Here is a 21,842-nt window from a genome sequence, read left to right as displayed (position 1 = left end):
GATGGCCAGCATCAAATGCCCAGGTTGCCCATGCCTCAAGGCTGGCCTTTCAGCCCTGGATCTGAGACCCTCCCCCAGGCCGTCCTCACACTGATGGGGTCCCCCATGGTACACATGGTGGTCTCTCGCATCCCCTAAAAGCTCCCCAGTCAATCACTAGAACGCACAGTCCGTCAGACCCTCCCTGGCCAGATACCGGAACTCCATCTTACCAACCCATCCCAATAACAAACATGAGAATTCCCCGGTACCCCATCCAGCAGCAAACTCCAGGATCCTCCATCCTCAAAACGGCCCCAGCCCTGAAAACACGGCTCCCAAGCCTACCCAGCTCCAAATCTTAAGATCACCATCTTTAAGATCTCAGTCTCCTAAAAGAGATCCCCTTGTTCTTCCGACTGTCTTCGGTTCCAAAAACCACGGTTTCCGGTTTCTGAGCCGCAGGCTCGGGAATCCTCTACACCCCCACCCCGGACCTGCCTCATCTCCGAAACCGAGAGCCCCCACTCCAGTATCTTCCCTGTGCCGAATGCCAGGATCCACCCTCCGGTCGTCCCGCGGGCCTTGTCCCCCGATCCTTTTCAGCGGCGGGGAGCGGTATCCCCCGATCCTCAGACCGTCTCCCCGACCTCAGGCGCCGGACTCCCGCGTCCCACAGCCCTTCCTCGGCCCGGAGTCCGGGCTCCCCGGCCCCCGCCCCGCGCACTCTCACAATGTCCGTCCGGCCCCGAGTAGCCGCCGGGCTCCGGGTGCGGCTGCAGCCCGGGCGGCGGTGGCTGCGCGGTCCCCTCCAGCTCGGAGCCCCCCTCGGTCTCGACCTCCTCGTTGTTGTGCCCGGGTCGCCCCGGTTCGTCGTCGGCCTCGAGCTCCCGCTCGTCGTCGGGCTCCTCGGCCTCCAGCGCCGCCTGCAGCCGCTCAGCAAGCTCGGCCTTGAGGCCGCGAGTGTCCAGGCCGCGGCGCTGCAGCTCCTCGCGAAGTTCGTTCACCTTCAGACGGCGCACATCCATGGCCCGGGCCCCCGGGGCGGCCCCCGAGCCCGGCCCGGCCTCCCAGGGCTCTGTCCCCCTTAAACCTTTCCTGTCAGCAGGCGAAGGGGGAAAGGGGGGGGCCCCCCACTCCAATGGCGGCGGCGGCTCAAAATGGCCGCCGCCGCCGCCTCCCCCCTCCTCCGTGGCCTGGCCCGATGCAACACGGTTGCCAATTGGCCACCTCATAGGAGCAACGGGCGCGGGCCCAAGGGCTCAACCAATCAGAAGGGGTCTTTCAAAAGAACAGCAATGAAAGGGCTTAGGAGCTGCCGGGGAGGAAGCGTTGGCCTACGTCGATGCCGGGACCGAAACGGGAGGGCGGGAAAAGGAGGGAGGAGGGGCGCGCGGTGATTGGGTAGTGCCCGCGCGCCCGCTCCCGTAGGGTCAAATGAGGGAAAGAGAGTAAAGATTTGGGCCAATCAGTGATGCGGTCTCAGAATGAGCGCCGCACGGCCTTCCCTGCGCGGTCCTTTCATCAAACTAGTGTCTCTGTAACACATATCTTGATTGGTCTAAATCTCCCGCCCCTAGAGGAGTCCAAGCGGGTAAAACCACCAGAACCAATCAAATGGAGAGTCGGCAGACCCACCCCCCCCACCCCTTCTTTCACGATTGCCTTTAAGAAACCGGAAAGAGATGAATTCACTAAGGACCTGCCCCTTGCCGTTAGGGCGGTTTCAAAACAATCTGTCCACCAATCTCAGTTACTGACTTATCTCACTAAAGCTAGTATAGTTGCATCGTTTTAGGAAAACCTAAACAGATTGGCCATTCTGGTTACGGACGGCCTTACAAATTTCGCTGTAGAGGAAGTATATGAAATCGAGATTAAGTAGATAAATTATTCTTAATCTGGAAGAAACTCAGTTGCCTGTAAGAAAAGCAACCCTTTGACTTCAGAGTCCTGAAGGTTTGAAAATAAAAGCTAGACTAACAGCGGGAGAAAAGTTATAATGGGGAATCGCACCCTCTTCTCTTTGATAGTACATTTCATCGAGCGCCTCCTTCCACGATCGTAGCTGAGCTGTCTTTATGGTTGGTATCTTACGTGAATGGACGCTCTGCACGCGATCATAGAGCCTTTCCCTCTGGAAAGACCTCAAGTTCAGGGGTCTGTACCCAAATCCTCTATAAATTACTGTTCGGTAGATCCGCCTGTTTGGCGTCAATATGATAAACTCAAACACACAGGTCCGTAGTTAAGGCTCTGTTAAACGTCACAGTTTTACAATGTCTAACCCTGTCGCCTAACTCAAAAGACACAAAACTTCTGGAAGGTACACTATCGAGATACGCAATGCAAATGCCCGCTGCCCACGGAGCCATATCTAAAACCCACGAAAGCCATACACAACCTCTACTTAGACAAAGGCGCACACACAACATAGATAAACAAATGGCGTGTGTAGGATCAGATGCATCCATTCAGGGGATAGTACACCAAACTGCGATGTAGGTGTGCCCATTAAGGTTGGCACAGCAGGCAGCATCAAATGATATAGACACAGGACAGTTACACTACAAGCTTACACCACGGCAACCTAGACACACAGCACCCACTCAGAAGCGGGACAGACACTCACGTGGGCCCGTAGGTTCCAGTCCAGACACCCCGCCCCTCGCCCACGTCCGACTTCCTCTCTCCTCCCAGCTTCCCACAATGATTTGTTCTAAAAAAGTTTGTGGCCCGGATTGAACTGTTTTTCATTCTCAGGACCTACCACTGGGGGGCGTCCGGGCGCTGCCAAGGGTTCCTCCGTCTGCTGCTAGACACACCCAGGAACTTAGCCTGCGATTCGTGAAAAACACCGTGGTCTTGTCTTGGCAGGAATCCCTTTGTGGGCCCGTGGTTATCGGAGGTACTCTGTGCTTGTGTTTTCTATGTGACTCTGAACGTTTGGGTCTGTGAGTCCCCTTTAAGTACTCTGTCTCTGTGTGTGTGTGCTCAGTCATGTCCAACTCTTTGCCATCCCATGGACTGTAGCCTCCCACGCTCCTTCTGTACACGGCATTCTTCAGGCAAGAATACTGGACTGGGTTGCATTTCCTTATCCAAGAGATCTTTCCGACCCAGGGATCGAACTCGCATCTCTTGCTCCTCCTGCATTGGCAGGCAATTTTTTACCACTGTGCCATCTGGGAAGCCCCCTCAGTTCAGTGCTCAATCGTGCCCGACTCTTTTCGACCCCATGAATCGCAGCACTCCAGGCCTCCCTGTGTCCATCACCAACTCCCGGAGTTCACTCAGACTCACGTCCATCGAGTTGGTGATGCCATCCAGCCATCTCATCCTCTATTCTCCCCTTCTCCTCCTGCCCCCAATCCCTCCCAGCATCAGAGTCTTTTCCAATGAGTCAACTCTTCACATGAGGTGGCCAAACTACTGGAGTTTTCAGCTTTAGCATCATTCCTTCCAAAGAAATCCCAGGGCTGATCTCCTTCAGAATGGACTGGTTGGATCTCCTTGCAGTCCAAGGGACTCTCAAGAGTCTTCTCCAACACCACAGTTCAAAAGCATCAATTCTTCAGCGCTCAGCTTTCTTCACAGTCCAACTTTCACATCCATACATGACCACAGGAAAAACCATAGGTACTCTATATGTCTGAGTATTTGTGTCTGTATCTGTTTTACTCTAGTTACTCAAGTTTCTTCTTATTCTTGGTTGACCACCTGCCAGTGCATATTTGTAAACATGTTTGTGTAATTTTGTGTTTCTCTGTCTGAATTTGTGTCTCTGTATTTGTGACCAAGAGTGCTTGAGTTTGTCCGTTAATTAAGGAGTCTGTTACTTTGGAAAATAGAGAGGATCTCTGTGTGACCTTGTGAATATCTATGTGCTTATTTTCGTCGAGTCTGGCAAGTCCGCTTTTCTTTGTTTGCCTGTCCTTTTGTCTTTGTATCTGTTCACATCTACCCTCTTTAGTGAGGGGAGTACTCCAAGACCCCCACCAAACCCTCCTTTTTACAGAAGCTGAGTTGCCTGGGAAAAGGGCCATATGACAGCCAAGTGGAGACAAGAGGAGACAGAAGCATGGTTACAAAGTTTTATGTGATCTGAGCCCCACTGGAGGTGCCAGTGTTCACACTCTGTTCAGGAGGCATAAAGGACTGGCTCAGGGGGGCAATATGGCCCCCAAAAGAGGGATATTGTCCTCTGGGGAAAGGAGGCGTCTTTATTGCATTGCACAGGTTTGAGGGGGCACGCCCCCACATGAAAGGAAGAGGAAGCAGAGGTGGCTAAGAAGGGAAGGGTCACACAGGATAAAACTATAAGGTTAGAACCTCAGAATTTTACTTTGGAATTCTAGACCTTTAGAATCTTATAACATGTGAATCTTGGAACCCAGAATCGTAAAACTTAGAACCATGAATTCCTAGACCCTTAACTAAAATCCTGGAAAGAGAAGATGCAGCATAGAACTTAAAGGTGTCCGAAATTAAAAATGATTAGAACTTTGGCATCCAGTTTGTCACCACTAACCGTGGAATATCTATACCATAGATGCTGAGGATCCAGAATCTTGGACCAATAGGATCTAGAATGCCTTGGAACACAGACCAGAACAACATTAGAATCTTAGAGTTTAATAATCTAGAATCTTGAAGCATATGATCTGGAATCTTAGACACAGAGACTCTAGGTTCTTAGACTAAGCCTTAGAACATCACATCTTAGAACATTAGACCTTAGAACCTCCATCTTTAGACTATTAGAACTTTTGAATTGCAGATGCTAGCATTTTAGATCTTTAGGATCCACAGTCTCATAACAAGGGTTTCAAGGATCATAAAGCCTTAGACTCTGTCACTGACCATCATTAGAATCTTAGAACTTGAGAAGATCAAATCTTGTGGCTTATGATCTGGAGTCTTAAAACCAGAAAAGTTATACTCTAAGAGGCCCAGAACTTCAAATTTTAGAACATAAGGCCTTAGAACCTCCATGTCTAGAACTGTAGGATTTTTAGAATTGTAGGATCTAGTATCTTACACCCTCAGGACTTAAAACCCTAGAAAAATAAAAATCTAAAATCACAGAGCCTTAGATTCTAGAAATAGAATCTTAGAGCTTTGTAACCTAAAATTTCATGGGCTTTATGAAGAATCTCAGAACCAGAAAAATCTAGAGCCACAGCATCTCAGAGCCTTAGAATGTAGGCCTTAGAACTTCCATGTCTAGAACCTTAGCACTTTAGAATTAGAGACTGGAATTCAAAGTCTTTAGACTCAAAGATTCAGCTCTGAAACTTAGACCCTGTGAATCTAGACTCTTTAAACCTTAGAATCTAGAATCTTGGAATGTTAAACCTGGGAGGGCCCTCAGGGATTTCAGTCTAATCCCTTTCTTTTACGCATGGGGACACTAAGGTGTGGAAAAGGGAGAGGATCTGTCTGGGATGGAAGTGGAACAGGTAGGAAGAGAGGGCTATGGTTGGGGGTAAGGTCTGGAGTGGGAAAGTAGGGGGCCGTCCCCCAGTGGCAGTGCCTAGCTTGGGTCCTGAGAGGAAGTCCCAGGTGGAGGGTGGTCTCAGGCGCCGTCCTCCTGCCCCGGGGGTGCTGGGGAGCTCCTTTCAGCAGGCAGGATGGGGCCAGGGGCTGTAGAAGGGCAGAGGACATAGCGGCCGGCAGGATGGACTTCAGCGGCGGTGAGGCAGCTGCAGGAATCCTTAGGGTCAGGCTGAGCTGGGGGGTCCGCTCCTCCAGCAGCTCCAAGTGGTTCAGAATGACCTCCACCCTCATCCATGTTGACGTAGAGGATTTCGTCTGGCTCCTGAGCAGGGGGCAGGGCCTTCAGCGTATTCTCCAGGTCTTCCCGCAGCTCTGCAAAACTCGGCCGGTCCCGGGGGTTTAGCTCCCAGCACCGGGACATCAGGGCGTACCTAGGGCAGCAGAATGAGGGGTGGGACACTCAGCAGGGGCTCAGACAGGGAGCCTCCTGGGAGCTTGGGGGCATTTTAGGACACTCGGGACTGAGGGCATTTCATGGGAGTGGAGGGAACTGTAGCAGTTTCGAGGGGGGCACCTGTGGGGATTTGGGAATTAGCAAGAGTTTCTAAGGGGAGTCCTGGAACAGACACTCAGGAGCTGGAAGATGTCTTGGGAAATCTTTCTAGGTGTGGGGTAATGTTATGGTGAGGTTTTGTTAGAGCAAAGCTTCCCAATATGGCTTCTCAGGACAGACTCTAGCATCAAAGCTTTGCAAGCTGTGTTGGTTTAAAATACGAACTCAGGACTTCCCTGGTGATCCAGTGGTTAAGAATCTGCCTGCCAATGGAGGAGACACAAGTTCTGTCTCTAGCCCAGGAAGATTCCACATGCCACGGGGCAACTAAGCCCACATACCACAACCACTGAAGCCCACATGACCTAGAGCCCGTGCTATGCAGCTGCAACTAGAGAATAGCGCCTGCTCTCTGCAACTAGAGGAAGCGCTCACACAGCAGTGGAGACCCAGTGCAGCCAAAAAAAAATTTTATATATACATATATATATATATATATATATATATATATATATACACACTCAAATTCTTTGACATTCCTCCCTTCAAAAGATAGTGCACTGCATTCTGACTTGGTACCAATGATAGTGTGTGTGAGACTTCTTTTTTTTCTTTTTTTTTTTGCCATACCACGTGGCATAGGAAACTATTGAACACATGCCTCCTGGAAGTGCAGAGTCATAACCCCCAGACTCTTAGGGAAGTTCCATGGTGTATGTGACTTCTGAGACTAGGTTGAAAAGGTATTGTGGATTCCTCCTTGTTCTTTTTGTTGGGATGCTCATCTGGGGGAAGCCAGCCGCCATGTCATGAGGACACTCAAGCAGCACTGTGGAGGGTTCCATGTGGCAAGGAACTAAGGCCTCCCGCAACAGCTATGTGAGTGAGCCAGCTTCCAGTCCCAACCTTCAGATGACTGTAGCCCCCCTGATATCTTAACTGTAACCTCACTGAAACCCTGATTCAGAATCAGCCTGCCAAGCTGTTCCCAAACCCCTGACATTCAGAAACCATGTGAAGTAATAAAAGGCTTGTTGTTTTAAGCTACTGGATTTTGGGGATATAGATAACTAAAACACCAGCTATGCAGCCTTTGGCAAATGATCTTCCCTTGATGTGGGTCTCTGGTACATCATTTACCCAGGGGAATACTAATGGTACCTTGAGTGCCTGCGTGCTCAGTTGCTCAGCCGGGTCTGACTCTTAAACCTGATGCACTGTGGCTGGCCAGTCTCCTCTGTCCATGGAATTTTCCAGGCAAGAATACTGGAGTGGGTTGGTATTTCCTTCTCAAGGGGATCTTCCCGACCCAAGGATCGAACCCGTGTCTCCTGCACTGGCAGGAGTGGTATTGTTTATCACTGTGCTAACTGGGAAGCCCTACTAATGGTGGCAACCCACGTCAAATGCCTGTAGTAAGGACCAAATGACTTCATTTCATGCAAAGCACCTGAAACCAGGCCTTCTAGTAAGTTCTATGGAAATTTTCACTCTTCTTACTCCCCTCAGCTCTTGGAACACCCAAGGAGGACTTGGGGAGTCTGAAGCCCCAGGCTGTCTTCTCTTTAAACATCTTCTCATTTTAAACATCTTCTCTTTATCCCCCAAGTTCTCTTCTCTATGTATTTCATGGGATGGCAAAGTATGATAAGCACCACGCTAAAGGATTCTGAGAACATCTAAGGGGAGCCCTGAGAGTTTGGAGAAGTTCATTATAAGGGTTTGGAAGAGGGTTGTGGGTGTTGAAGAGCACATGGGGGAAGCATGGGTGCTCAGGAGTCTGGATGGAATTAGAATTCTTTGGGAATGGGAACTGCAGCCCACAGATACCTGGCAGGAGACTGATCCAGCCTAAATTTGGCACAGAGCAAAGGAAGAAAGGGCACCTTTTGTTCATTCATACCTCTCGGGCTTCTCATGTGGCATGAGTGGTAAAGAACCCGCCTGCCAACACAAGATATAGTAAGAGATGCGGGTTTGATCTCTGGGTGGGTTGGAAAGATCCCCTGGAGGAAGACGTGGCAACCTACTCATGCCTGGAGAATCCCATGGACAGAGGAGCCTGGCGGGCTACAGTCCATGGGGTCACCAAGCATCAGACACGACTGAAGCAACTTAGCACACCTCTCGAGCTAATAGTGGTTCTGAGGAGCATGGGTGAGGGGCAGATAGGTTCCTCAACAATCTGAGGGATTCTGTGCAGGTTTTTCTTTTTTGGGGGGGCCGTGCCAGGTGGCACATGGGATCCTAGTTCCCAGACCATGGGATCAAACCTGCGCCTCCTGCAGGGGGGAAGCTTGGAGTCCCAACCACTGGACCACCAGGGAAGTCCCTGTGCAGGTTTTAGAAGGTCTTGGATATGTCAGGGCCATGTGGGGTGCTCAGAGTTTCGTGATGGAATCCCATGACGTAGGGGAGGGGAATCCTGAGGGTCCTCACAGTCCGTCCAGACAGTCCACGGGCTGCTTCAGGCGGTTTCCCTGGCGCAGGTAGTCATAAATCTCACTGTTCTCCACTCCTGGATATGGGGTTTGCCCTCGCGTGGCAATCTCCCACATCGTCACCCCAAAGGACCACTGTCAGGGGACAGAAGGGAGAAAATTAGAGGGTCTCTCCTGCACAAAGACGCCCTCACCCAACACACAGATACACACACACTTACATGTACACAGATGTCTTTGTGGGTGCATCAGAGCTAGTCACAGAAACACTCTGGTGCACGTACACACTTACAGAGGCAATTTGTGTGCACACCTAGACCTGCTCACCCATGCACACACTTACACACTCCATGGACATGTGGTCTAGGGTCACCCTCCACACCCTAGCTATACACGTGTATACACTTGCCACTGCCTCTCCCAACCTAAGCTGTCTGCACAGTCCATGTAGCAACCTGTCACCATGCACACATAGCCATGTGCACACCCACCCCCAGCATGTCCACACCACCGTTCACAGACGCCCACCACACACGGTCCATGTGGACAGGCCCCTGCTCAGGGAAGCCCTCGTGTCCCCAGGAGTCTGGGTCGGTGTGGGATGATCGGACCACGCCCTCTCCCTACTCCTGCCGGGGTACACGTACTACATCGCTCTTGCTGGTATAGACACGGTCCGCCAGGCTCTCGATGGCAATCCACTTGACCGGCATCTTGGCGATGCGTCCCTGACGGTAGTAGTCCCCGTTGTAGATCTTCTTGGAGAGCCCAAAGTCAGCCACACACACCGACATGTTCTCATTCAGCCTGCCCAGATTGGGGGAGAGGAATGGGGTCACAGCATTGCCCCCTCCACCAGGAAGCCTGCCCTCACTCTCAGACATGTCTCTGTCTCCTGCCCTGGCTGTCCTGCTTCGGGGTGAGGATCGGTCAGCCCCCAAACCTGGGAGGGAACTATGTTACTTCTTATACCCTCTGTGAAAGGTGGGTCTGAAAAGGGCTGCTAGGGGGCCTTCCCAGCTCTGGCTTTTTGCCAGATTCTAAGGTCCTTCCCAGGCTCCTTGGGTTGGATTCTCTGATATTTAAAAAAAAATTTAAATAGTTATTTGACTTCACTGGGCCTTAGTTGCTGCACTCAAGATCTTCACTGAGGCATGCGGGATCTAGTTCCCTGACCAGGGATCAAACCCAGTGCCCCTGCATTGGGAGAATGGAATCTTAGCTACTGCACCACCAGGGGAGTCCATTTAAAAAAATTTTTTTGACGTATACTGTATGTATACAAAAATATGCACAAATCTTAAGTGGAGAGCTCACTGGATTTTCACAAACACACCTATGTAACTAGAACCAAGATTAAGAAAGAGGATATCATGCGGCAGCTGTGCAATGGAATACCACACAGCAAAGAATAAGAACTACAGATACGTCCGAGAACATGGACTGATCTCAAAAACTTCACGCTGAGCAAGAGATGCCAGACACAGAGGAGTCAAAATTGCAATTCCATTTACATGACGTTTAAGAACAGGTGACAGAAATACAGAATAGTTGTTATCCCTTGAGGGCAGTGGCTGGGAAGGGCAGGAGAGAGCCTGCGAAGGGCCAAGAAATGTTCTTTATCTTGATTTAGTGCTGGTTGTTTCCATGGGTCTGTGTGCACGCTCAGTTGTGTCCAACTCTTTGCAACCCCATGGACTGTAGCCTACCAGGCTCCTCTGTCTATGGGATTTCCCAGGCAACAATCCTGGGTTGCTATTTCCTCCTGCAGGGGATCTTCCCAACCTGGGGATTGAACCTGAGTCTCCTGCATCGGCAGGTAGATTCTTGACCACTGGGTCACCTGGGAAGCCCTTCCATGTGTCTATAAATATGTAAACATTCATTGAACTGCAGGCATAAAATGTGTATATTTTAGTGTATGTAGAATAAACATCAATTTTTTTTAACAAGAAAGAAAGATTACCAGACCTTCCTTCCTAGGGTATAATTACCCCTTGTAGGGTGACTGAGATCTTCACTTCTAACAGTGTGGATTACTTGTGTTTGTTTTTGCGCTTTATATACATATAAAATTTGAATATGGATTGGATAGGAGACTGTGTTACGGAATTATTGTTAATCTTCTTAGGTCTGAAAACAGAATTGTGATTGTTTACGCTTAAGTCCTTATTCTAGGAGACACTTCTTGAAGATTTAGGGGTGGAATGTCACCATCTTGGCAACTTACTTTCAAATGGTTGAGGGGAGAGAGACAGAAAAGAGAGGAGAAACGTGGCAAAATCTCAACAAGGAGGAGATATGGGTGTTCGTGGCACAATGTTTTCAACTTTTCTGTAGATTTGGAATTTTTTCAAAATAAAAATTGGGAGTGGGGTATTCCCTGGTCCAGTCATTAAGACTCTGCACTTCTGCTTCAGGGGGCACTGGTGCAATCCCTGGTTGGGGAACTAATATCCTGCATGCTGTGTAGTGGGGCAGGAAAAAAAAGAAAATTATACAGTTTTGCTGAAATAAGCTGGATAATACCTAAATGAATTGGAAAGCTATGCCATAATCATGGATTAGAAGACCCCAAAATGTATAAAAGGCAATTCTCCTCAAACTGACATGTGCATTCCATGGAAGGTAATCAAAACCATTTGTGAACATTTGCATGTCTTACTGAAGATTCTCTGATTCTCCAACCCCAACTTCTTTTTAAATATTTTTAAGAATATTTATTCTTTGGCGGTGCTGGGTCTCAGTTGTGGCATGCAGGATCTTTGAGTTGGGGCATGTGAACTCTTAGGGGGTCAAGCCCAGGCCCCTTGCATTGGGAGTGTGAAGTCCTAGCCACTGGACCACCAGGAAAGTCCTCTCCAGCTGCAATATATGAGTCCAACATTGTAATGAGACTAATATTCTAAGCTTATGTGTCACACACACACACAGCCCTTAGATCAGGTTCTGGGCTATTTTTTGCTTATCCCTTGGAAAGGAAATCAACCCTGAATATTCATTGGGAGGACTGATGCTAAAGCTGAAACGCCAATACTTTGGTCACCTGAGGCGAAGAGCTGACTCATTGGAAAAGACTCTGATGCTGGGAAAGACTGAAAGCAAGAGAAGGAGGCGACAGAGGATGAGATGGTTGGATGGTATCACCGACTCAAAGGACATGAGTTCGAACAAACTCTGGGAGATAGTGAAGGACAGGGAAGCCTGGCATGCTGCAGTCCACGGAGTTTCAAAGAGTGGGACATGACTGAGTGAGCAACTGAGCAGCAACAACTTAGCAGGGGGCGTGGTCTCTTTATCCAGTGTGGCCACTGCCCAAGTGTAGCCCCAGGCAAGACACTCAGCTTGGACGGGGACAAAGATGAAGCTTAAATGTCACCACCCTCTTGGGTTTCCTCTGCCCTTTTGCTCACATCCTTCTACCTACTGAGCCTGCCCCCTCTCCTGTTCTCTGTACATTCCAGCACATGCGGGATCTCAGTTCAGAAAGCTGGCCCCAACCTCCCTGCTCATCTCTCTCTTCCACTCCTGAGCTCTGACTTGCTTGAGGGGTGTGTGTGTGTGTGTGTGGCACCTTCTTCCATCCTGGGAAGGAGGGTGGGGGTGGGTCCCTGAAGAAGGGGGATTCCTGGAAGGCTGGGCACTCACATGCAATTCCTAGCAGCCAGGTCCCGGTGTATGAATCTCTTGGTACTCAGATACTCCATGCCACTGGCAATATCTGCCATGAACTTCACCAGCATCTGGGTGGGCAGGAACTGGGCGGGGGTGGGCAGGACACGACGGGGTAGAGATCAGCGGAGTCCCAGAAATCCATCCCTCTGCCCTACTAGCTCTGCCCTGTGATGCTTTCCCATGCCTCTGAGACTCAAACTCCACCCCTTTCCATATCAGCCCTTTGTCACCCCCTCCTATCTTCCTCTCCTGTCTCGATCTCCCATTGTGCTTGCCCTTGACATACGCTCCAGCAGGGAACCCCCCCTTCTGGTCTTTCAACAAGCCATGCTTGTTTCCACCTCTGAGCCTTTGCACATTCTGTGCCCTCTGCTGGGACCACTTCCTCCCAGATCGCCCACTTCCCACCAGTTAGCTCCTCTTTGGATCTCCTCCATAAGACCTTCCCTGTTCACTCAAACGAACTGCCTGGCCTCCCTGTCACTCATCCTGCTCTATTTCCTTCCTGGCACTTAAAAATTATCATGCTTATTCATTTGTTAACTTGTTTATTGCCTGGTCCCCCACCTCTGGCAGACAGCTCCTCCATGAAAACAAGCTCTTGGTCTCCATCACCTTCCTAGTGGCTGAGCAGCGCTAGGTACCTAATGCGTGCGTGTGTACTTAGTCGCTCAGTCATGTCTGACTCTTTGCGACCCCATAGACTGTAGCCCACCAGGCTCCTCTGGCCATAGATTGCACAGGGAAGAATACTGGAGTGGGTTGCCATTTTCTTCTCCAGGGAATCTTCCCAACCCAGGGATGGAACCCACGTCTCCTGCACTGGCAGGCGGATTCTTTACCACTGAACCACCTGGGAAGCCCTTCCATGGGTCTATACACAAGAAAACATTCACTGAACTGCGTGCAACAAATGTGCATATTTTAGTGTACGCAGAATAGACATCAATTTTTTCAAATAAGAAAGAAAGATTACCGGGTACCTAGTAGGTGCTCATTTAACACTTGTGGTCCAGATAATAAAATGCCCTCACCACTGGCTGGTCCCCGAGCCGGGAATAGAGAAGGAAACTGTGTAGGTCTCCGTGTTTCATGAAGGGTAAGATGACCACGGGCGCCGGGAAGCCTTCTCGTTCAGAACCCTGGAAACAAACGCCTGAGTCCCGCCCCCCCCCAGGCAGTCTCGTCACTGGAGGTGGGCAGAAGGGGACGCCACCCCACTCCCACCTCTGTTTCTCCCCCCTCCCTCTCAGATCTGGCCTCCAAACTGTTGGGGAGCGGGGGGTGGTGGTGGCAGGGACCATGCGTCAGAGAAGCCATGTCCAGCACTGGTTCCCAGGGATGTTTCTCCAGCCCTCCTGGGGACCTCAGCTATTTCTGGGAAAGGTCAGAGGTCACATTCCGAGCTGAGGGAGAGAGGAAGGGGGGAGCCTGCTCATTCTGGGAGGGGGGGGGCGGAGGAAGCCTGGGGGTTTGATCTTCCCAGTGCCTGAGGGAGGGTTCTTCCCTCTGGTGCAGCCTGCATGGGGCCGCCAAATCTGCCCCTCCCTCACCAATGAGCCTCATGACGTTGGGGTGGTCGAATTCCTTCATGCAGACGGCTTCACTCAGGAAATCCTCCAGCTCCGACCTTGTGCAGATGGCAACTGGGAGGAGAGAGGAAGGTGGAGGAGGCGGAGGGAGGACTCTTTTCCTCCTCCTCCTTATTACCATCATCATCTTCTCCTTCATCAAGCGTGACTATTAAGTACCAGGGGCTGTACTCAGCGCTTCGCGTATTAACCCATTTAACCCTCTGAGGAGCTTCTATTTCCCCATTTTAAAGATGGAGAAGGGAGCTACAGAAGGATGAGCTGGTTGAATGGCATCACTGTCTCGACATGAGCTTGAGCAAACTCAAGATAATGAAGGACAGCGAAGCCTGGTGTGCTGCAGTTCATGAGGTCACAAAGAGTCTGACACAATTTAGTGACTGAACAACAAGAAGGATGGAAAGACAAGGCACAGAATGTTTAAGAAACATGCCACAGCTTGCAAGAGGAACAGGCAGAGTTCAAACCCAGGCAGGCTGGCTCAGGGGTTCATGTGTGGGCTCTGTGCTAGGCTGCTTCCTAGCACACTCCCAGCAGCCCTAGGATGTAGACGGTTGTCCCTGTTTTACAACTCAGGACACTGGCTCAGAGAGGCAAAGTGACTTGCCCAGCGTCACACAGCTGGGATTCAAACCCAGGTCAGGAACATAACCCAGTATTCAGAAGGCAGTCAATAATAAATGAATGAATGAGTGATGACTCCATAACCCAAGATTTTTAGCCCTTGTGATTCTGAAACGATCATTCCTCCCTCCAGCATGACCCTCTAAGCTTCATCCCTATGTGGAAAAGCTTGACCCTGGCCTTTCTGTGCTGTGTGAGCTCAGACTGGACTGGCTCTCACCCTCTCTGCTGATGTAGATAACATGGTTTTAGTCCACATTAACTGTGTGTACTATGTGCCAAGCCCAGCATTAAGTGCTTTGACATATAATACCCTAGGAGGTAGGAACACTATGATACTTTTTTCCGGGTGAGGAATGGTAGGCTCAGAGAGGGGTAGTCACTTACTTGAGATCATAGTGAAAGTGTTAGTTGCTCAGTCATGTCTGACTCTTTGCCACCCCATGGACTGTAGTCCACCACGCTCCTCTGTCCATGGGATTCTCCAGGCAAGAATACTGGAGTGGGTTGCCATTCCCTGCTCCAGGGGATCTTCTCAACCCAGGGATTGAACCTGGGTCTCCTGTATTGCAGGCGGATTCTTTATCATCTGAGCCACCAGCTAGTAAATGATGAAGCCAGGTGTGCCTCATTCTGGACCATCTCATGCTCTGCTATGTATCACATGGGGCTGGCCCCTGAAAACTACATTGCCAGGCTCCCTTTCCTGCTGTTTCCTGTTGGAACCCGCCAACGGGAAGCACTGATGGGAGACTGGCAGGTGGGTGAGAGGAGGAGAGAAATCAGGGCGTTTCACCCTCTCTCTTTCCGCTTCCAGTATTGCCTTGGTGGTGGCTGTGTCTCCTTTGTGTTTCAAGCTCCCACAAGGTAGCCCCTAACTCTGTGATGCCTCAATCCCATCAGCGGGCCCTGGCTGTGAGCTCTGGTAACTCCGCGTCCTCTCTCTGCCCCTTCCGGCCACTTGCTGCTGCTAATCTCTAGGTTGTCTTAAGTGCACCCTGCTGTTCCTTCAGTTTTCCCTGCACCTTTGTAGTAATCTCCCCGTATTGAGTTCCTTCTGTTGAAGGACCTGGCAGGAACTTAATTTCTTGTCTGGAAACACTGAAGTTCTAGGGTTGGGCTAAATTGCTGTCACCTTTCCTGTTCTTCTACCTCCTTAGGGGCACAGGGGAGGGGCCAGAGGTTAAGGGATGGGGATCCCACATGGGTGCACACGTATGTACATACTCACTCTTCATGGTCTTCACAGCCACCTTGAGGACGGAGTCGTCCTGGTTGAGCTGGCCTTCCATCACAGCTCCGAACTCTCCTGTGGGGGACCAGAGAGAGACTTTGACATGCGTGGGGGGGCACCACCCCCCCAGTTGACTTCAGGGGGGACGCTGTAGGAACTGCATTTCCTGTGGTTGGGTAGGGGTGGGGAGATGAAGGACTGCATGGCTCAGGGAGATGTGTGTGTGTGTGTGTGTGTGTGTGTGTGTGTGTGTGAGGTGGGGAGCACTCACCCTCTCCCAGGGTCTTCCCCAGAGCCACCTTATGCCGGTCCACCATCACATCCCGCAGTTTCTCCTTCAGCTCTTCGCTGATGCCGAGGCTGTTCACTGCATGGGGGGTGGGAGCAGAGCTGACATCCAGGCAGCGCCTCCAATAAGGATACAGGCGTGCCTCATTTTACCGCACTTTGCAGATATTGTGTTTTTTATGCACTGAAGGTCTGTGGCAATCTTGTATCAAGCAAATCTATCGCTACCATTTTTCCAATTTGCTTTGTGTCTCTTGTGTTATATTTTGGTAATTCTTGCAATATTTCAAACCTTTTCATTATTATTGTATTTGTTATGATGATGTGTGATCTTTGATGTTAGTGCTATAAGTCCCTGAAGGCTCAGATGGTGGTTGGCATTTTTTAAAGCAATAAAGCAATTTAAGATTAAGGTATGTAGGGACTTGCCCCAGTAGTTCAGTGCTTAAACCTCCAAATTCCCACTGCAAGGGGCAAGGGTTTGATCCCTGGCTGAGGAACTAAGATCCCACTTGCCATGATGTGGCCAAATTTAAAAAATAAATAGATAGAATTAAGGTATCTAAATTGTTTTTAAAGATATAATGCTGTTGCATACTTAGTACACTACAGTGCAGTGTAAACACAACTTTTTTGTTTTTGTTTTTATGTTTCTGTTTGTTTATTTTGGCCCCACTGCATGGCATGTAGGATCTTAAGTGGGACCTGGGCCCCTGCAGAGGAAGCATGGAGTCTTAACCACTGGACTGCCAGGGAAGTCCTACACATAACTTTTATATGCACCGAGAAACCCCAAAATGCACGTGACTCACTTTATTGCATTATACACTTTATTGTGTTGGTCTGGAATCAAATGTGCAGTGTCTCCCAGGTATGCCTGTGTATTGTTTATCATTGTTTAGTCACTAAAGTCGTGTCCAACTCTTTGCAATCCCAAGGACTGTAGCCTGCCAGACTCCTCTGTCCATGGGATTCTCCAGGCAAGAATACTGGAGTGGGTTGTCATTTCCTTCTCCAGGGGATCTTCCTGACCCAGGGATCCAACCCACATCTCCTGCATTGGCAGGCGGGTTCTTTACCATGAGCCTCCAGGGAAGCCCCATGCCTGTATACCCATTGTTAAAATACTGAAATAACTCTGCATTCATTCAGGATTAGCTACTGCCCTGAGCACTCCCAACTCCCACTTTTCCTTTAGACCCCCCAGATCTTCCCCCAGAGCAGTAACTAAAGGGTTAGAGCCTGGCACGTAATCTTGCAGTAGTGGCACCTTGATTGGTTAACACCCTGCCATACCAGTTGTTCAAAATTTTTCTTAACTTTTCATTAAAGTATATCCTGCAAAAATCATAAGTGAGCAGCTCAATGGATTTTCATGAACCAAACACAACAGTGTGTGTCTAACACCCATGTCAAGAATAGACTATGACCTGTCCTTTCGGGGGTGGCCACTTTCCTGACTTTTCTTAACACAGATTAGTCTTTCCTGTTTGGGGATGTTATAAACATGGAATCACATACTATGTTCTCTTTAGTGTCCGGCTTCTTTCACTTAACACGACATCTCTGAAATAATTGTAATGCAGTTGTTGTGTGTTGTTGTTGTTTAGTTGCTAAGTGCTGTCCAACTCTTTGCGACCCCTGGACTGTCGGCTGCCAGGCTCCTCCATCCAAGGGATTTCCCAGGCAAGAATACTAGAGTGGGTTGCCATTTCCTCCTCCAGGGGATCTTTCTGACCCAGGGATGGAACTCATGTCTCCTGCATTGGTGGGTGGGTTCTTTACCACTGAGCCACCAGGGAAGCCCAGCTGCTGTGTGTAGTTGGGTTTATTCATTTTCACTGCTGCATAGCAATTGTTCTCCAACTGATTGGCCCCAGGACCCTTTTACATTCTTAAAATTATTGAGACTTGAAAAAAGCTTTCTTTTACATAGGTTGTCTACACAGCAATATTTACTGTGTTCACAATGAAAACTGATATGATTTCCTTTTTTCATTTTTGGCCACACCACCAAGGATCTTATTAATGATTCCCCAACCAGGAATTGAACCCGAGCCCCCTGCAGTGGAATCTCAGGGTCTTCACCACTGGATCACCAGGGAAGTTCCCCAAACAAATTTTCAAAACACAAGAATATACAAGCACATCAGTCAACAGAAGGATGACATCATCACATATTTGGAAGCCTTTGGAAAACTCTGCGGAGCGCTTGCAAGAGAAGGAGGGTGTGAAAGGGCGAATGACGTCTTGGTATTATTTTGAAAATAGTTTTGACCTCATGGACTCCCTGCAAAGGTCTTGGGGACCCCCAGGGACTTGGATCACACTTGGGGAACTGCTGCTGCATGTTATTCCCATTAAATTGCTGTGACCTCCTCACTTCCTCTTCCTTCTCCTTTGCAATAAATGTCTTTCCCAGCCCCTTCGGGTATCTCCCTGGGGCCCCCAGCAGTCTTCTCCCTGGGTGCTAACTCTAGAAGAGCCCTAACTCTGTCCCCCCCTTTTTTTTCTGGATCTGTTTTCCCAACTGGAGAGAAGAAGAAATTTGACTAGGTGGCTCCTGAAGTCCCTTCTTAGCTGGGACCCTCCATAAATGCTATAATCCTCTAACACAGGGTCTATTATAGTGCTAAGATTCTATGATTTTTAAGATCCTAAGAGTCTATCAAGTGTTAGTTGCTCAATCATGTCTGACTCTTTGCAAGCCTATGGCCTGTAACCCTCCAGGCTCCTCTGCCCATGGGATTCTCCCAGCAAGAATACTGGAGTGGGTTGCCATTCCTTCTCCAGGGGATCTTCCTGACCCAGGGACTGAACCCGGGTCTCCTGCATTGCAGGTAGCTTCTTTACCATCTGAGCCACGAGGGGAGCCTTAGAGTCTATAGCACTGGATTATAATTTTTTAGGCCAATTATAAATTGCGTATCCTCTCGCACATCCTCTACTTCCAAGAGGCAGTTCAGAAGATGAACTTGAGAGTGGACCCGCCTGGGTGTGAACCCCAGCTCTCCAGCTTACAAACTGTGTGGGCTCCAGTAAGTTACTTAGCCACCTTGTGCCACAGCCTCCTCACTGGTAGTGGGGAGGATAATGTGCCTACCTCACCGGGTTGTCATGGGGATTAAATTATGTGACATGTGTTGAAGCTTAGAACAGTACCTGTGGGACTTCCCTGGTGGCCCAGTGGTTAAGAATTCACCTTCCACTTCAGGGGACACAGGTTTGATCCCTGCTTCAGGAAGATCTCACATGCCTCAGGGCAGCTAAGGCCATGCGCTGCCACTACTGAAGCCTGTGCTCCCTAGAGCCTGTGCTCCGCAACAAGAGGAGCCACTGCAACAAGAAGCCCTCAGATCACAACTAGAGAGTGGCCCACACTCACCGCAACTAGAGAAAGCCCATGAGCAGCAATGAAGACCCAGTATAGCCAATAAATACATACTTAATTTTTAAAAAGGAACAGCAGTAGCCACAGAGGAAGTGCTAGGGTTGGCTGTTATCCTCAGCATTGTAAGCACCTCATCATGGGCATTTTCTTCATTGCCATCATCATCATGTTTATCGTCTTCATCATCATCATTATGTGGTTCTAAGAGCCTATGACTCAGAGTTTGGCCTTTCTAAAATTTACTGTGTCTAAGATTCAATTATTCTAAAGTTGTGTGTGGTCCCACAGTCCTGCTGTTCTTAGGGTCTGTGGTGCTAATATTCCAAGGCCTTCAGAAACTTTTGGTTCACGCATCTGCAGAAGCCCAGCAGGCCCAACACTCGATACTTCTTATCCCAAACCCAGGCAGGAGGCATGGGGCTCACTTACAGGTGGCTTCAGTGGTCCTCCGACTGTAGGACTTGCGAACACGGTACCTGACCACCAGCTCACCCCTCTCCACGGTTGGTTCAAACACCTCTCTAGGGGGGAACAGAGAGGAGGTGAGGGCAGGGCAGAGTGACGTGGAACCCCCTCCACTTCCACCAGCAGTGGAAGCAAGCGCCATCCCAACCCCCAGACCTGCCAGCCCTCTCCTCCAATGTCTGCTGAGAGCCTCTTGGGCTGCTGCCTTCTGCCTTCTATTCACTTCCCAGATGCTTGTCCTCATTCTGATTCTTGGTACTCTGTCCTCCTGTGCCAGCCTCCTCACGGTCTCCCCACCTCCAGCCTCTCTACCCCAGTCCAGGTCAGCCTCCCGACCCGCATGGTCCCAACTTACCCATAACGGGTCTCCTTCTTCCGCCGGTGGAAGAGGAACAGGGCCAGGATGAGGACACAGGCAGCGGCCACCACTGCTCCCAGCAGTACATACCACCAGGGCCACGAGAAGGCGGGGGCTGGGGGTTCACTCACTGTCAGGGGGTATGCAGGACAGGTCATGGTGGAGGTCTTGGTTCCTTGGGTCCCCAGGGGGGTGGTGTTGAAGGGAGGCAGGTGTAGGTTCATTGGGTGATGGACAGGGCTGGACGGGGCATGCAATGGACATGAAAGGAGTGGACGTTGGAGGAGGAGTGTGAGGGGATGTCCCTGGTGGTCCAGTGGTTAAGAATCCACCTTGCAATGCAGGGGATTCGGGTCTGATCTCTGATCAGGGAACTAAGGGGCTTTTCTGGTAGCTCAGTGGTAAAAAGAGTCTGCCTGCAATGCAGGAGGTGCAGGAGACGTGGGTTGGATCTCTGGGGTTAGGAAGATTCCCTGGAGGAGGGCATGGCAACCCACTCCAGTATTCTTGCCGGAAGAATCCCATGGACAGAGGAGTCTGGTGGGCTATGGTCCATAGGGTCACAAAGAGTTGGACATGACTGACACAAGTGAGCACACACACGGGCATAGGAAACTAAGATCCCACATGCCTAGGAGCAACTAAGCCCGCGTACCACAACTACTGAGCCTAGGTGCTCTGGAGCCCATGTGTTGTAACTACAGAGTCCACGAGCCACAAGGAAAGATCCTGCATGATGCAACTAAGACCTGACGCAGCCAAATAAATAATTTTTTTTTAAAAAGAGGAGTGTGAAACTCCTAGGATGAGTGTGGTGAGTGCAAAGTGGGATGGATACTTGGGGAGTGTGCAATGAGTGTGGAAGGAGTGTGGGATGGGAGTGAGAGAATGTGCGGGATGGGCTGTGAGAATGGAAGGAGGGCTGGAGGAGCATGGGAGGGCTGTAAGTAAATCTCAAGTGGGATACCTGTGTGTGATGTGTGTGATGATTATGCAAGGAGGGGGCACTTGGGTGTGGAAAACAGTTGAGCAGGGAAAGAATGTGTGTACTGTGTACAAAGCATGTACGATGGATATGCAAGGAGTTGGAGGCTCCAGGGACCAATGGCCAAGGGACATTTTTGAGGAGTGTATGATGACTATGAAAGCGTGTTTTTTTTTTGGCCACTCCTTGCAGCTTGTGGAATTTTAGTTTAGGGGTCGAACCTACGCCCTCAGCAGTGAAAGCACTGACTCCTCACCACTGGACTGCCAGGGAATTCCCTGGAAGAGCTTTCATAAAGCAAGGGATGAGAGTGAAATAAATGTGCAAAGGGGCATGGTGTGCAAAGGAGTGTGTAAACAGTGCCAGATGAGTATTTGAGGAATTGGGAGTATGTGAGGATTCAAGGAGTATTCAAGAAGTTTTAGATACAAGGTAGGGGCAGTGATTTGTAAGGATGTAACTTTGGTGTGAGAGGAGTGTGCAATGAGTGTGCAGAGGACGTAGGAGGGGAAGATGAGCATGAGATGAATGAAAAGGATATGCAAAAAGGTGGGAGTGAGTGTGTAAGGAGTGGAGGATGAGTGTGTGAGTGTACCAAGAGTCTGGTGTGGTATGTGCAGAAAGTGGGCATGGGTTAGGATTAGCTCGAGGTGAGGGAATACTGTGTAAGGAGTGTCTAGTGAGTGTGCAAGGAGAGTTGCAGAATGTGAGATCGTGTGTATTGAAAGTCTTTCAGTGCCTGCAATGTGGGATGCATG

The 21,842-nt window shown here is 49.8% G+C and overlaps 2 protein-coding genes and 1 long non-coding RNA gene across 7 annotated transcripts in view; 1 reads left to right on the top strand and 2 right to left on the bottom strand.

Annotated features, from left to right (window-relative positions):
- HNRNPUL1 (heterogeneous nuclear ribonucleoprotein U like 1) overlaps positions 1-2,697 on the bottom strand; it is a 34,501-nt gene extending 31,804 nt beyond the window's left edge. The window contains exon 1 of one of the 3 annotated variants that reach the window (XM_061388357.1): positions 2,612-2,697. Coding sequence is in view for 1 of the 3 variants with exons in the window: in XM_061388356.1 (XP_061244340.1) it covers positions 713-1,007 (295 nt within the window). In the remaining 2 variants the exon portion in view is untranslated. Of the gene's footprint in view, positions 1-712; positions 1,168-2,611 lie in introns of those variants that run through there. The other 2 variants (XM_061388356.1, XM_061388358.1) reach the window with 2 other exon arrangements.
- LOC133230642 (uncharacterized) lies at positions 1,161-12,149 on the top strand. Of its 2 annotated transcripts, none has more exons than XR_009730912.1 (3): positions 1,161-2,063; positions 2,743-2,887; positions 11,630-12,149. It is a non-coding gene; the product is annotated as an uncharacterized LOC133230642 (long non-coding RNA). The 2 variants fall into 2 exon arrangements; XR_009730911.1 differs by lacking the exon at positions 11,630-12,149 and adding an exon at positions 3,998-4,067.
- AXL (AXL receptor tyrosine kinase) overlaps positions 4,060-21,842 on the bottom strand; it is a 35,052-nt gene continuing 17,269 nt past the window's right edge. For both annotated transcript variants that reach the window (XM_061388359.1, XM_061388360.1), the window contains 10 exons: positions 20,097-20,229; positions 19,706-19,797; positions 15,869-15,964; positions 15,595-15,672; positions 13,701-13,793; positions 13,182-13,303; positions 12,121-12,230; positions 9,120-9,279; positions 8,471-8,607; positions 4,060-5,909 (listed from right to left, as the gene is read on the bottom strand). In XM_061388359.1, coding sequence (XP_061244343.1) covers positions 5,558-5,909; positions 8,471-8,607; positions 9,120-9,279; positions 12,121-12,230; positions 13,182-13,303; positions 13,701-13,793; positions 15,595-15,672; positions 15,869-15,964; positions 19,706-19,797; positions 20,097-20,229 — 1,373 coding nt within the window. In that variant the 3' untranslated portion in view covers positions 4,060-5,557. The remainder of the gene's footprint in view (positions 5,910-8,470; positions 8,608-9,119; positions 9,280-12,120; positions 12,231-13,181; positions 13,304-13,700; positions 13,794-15,594; positions 15,673-15,868; positions 15,965-19,705; positions 19,798-20,096; positions 20,230-21,842) is intronic.

This window comes from Bos javanicus, chromosome 18, assembly GCF_032452875.1.
Source record: "Bos javanicus breed banteng chromosome 18, ARS-OSU_banteng_1.0, whole genome shotgun sequence".
Lineage (NCBI taxonomy): Eukaryota > Metazoa > Chordata > Mammalia > Artiodactyla > Bovidae > Bos > Bos javanicus.
This window is presented reverse-complemented; position numbering and strand designations above follow the sequence as displayed.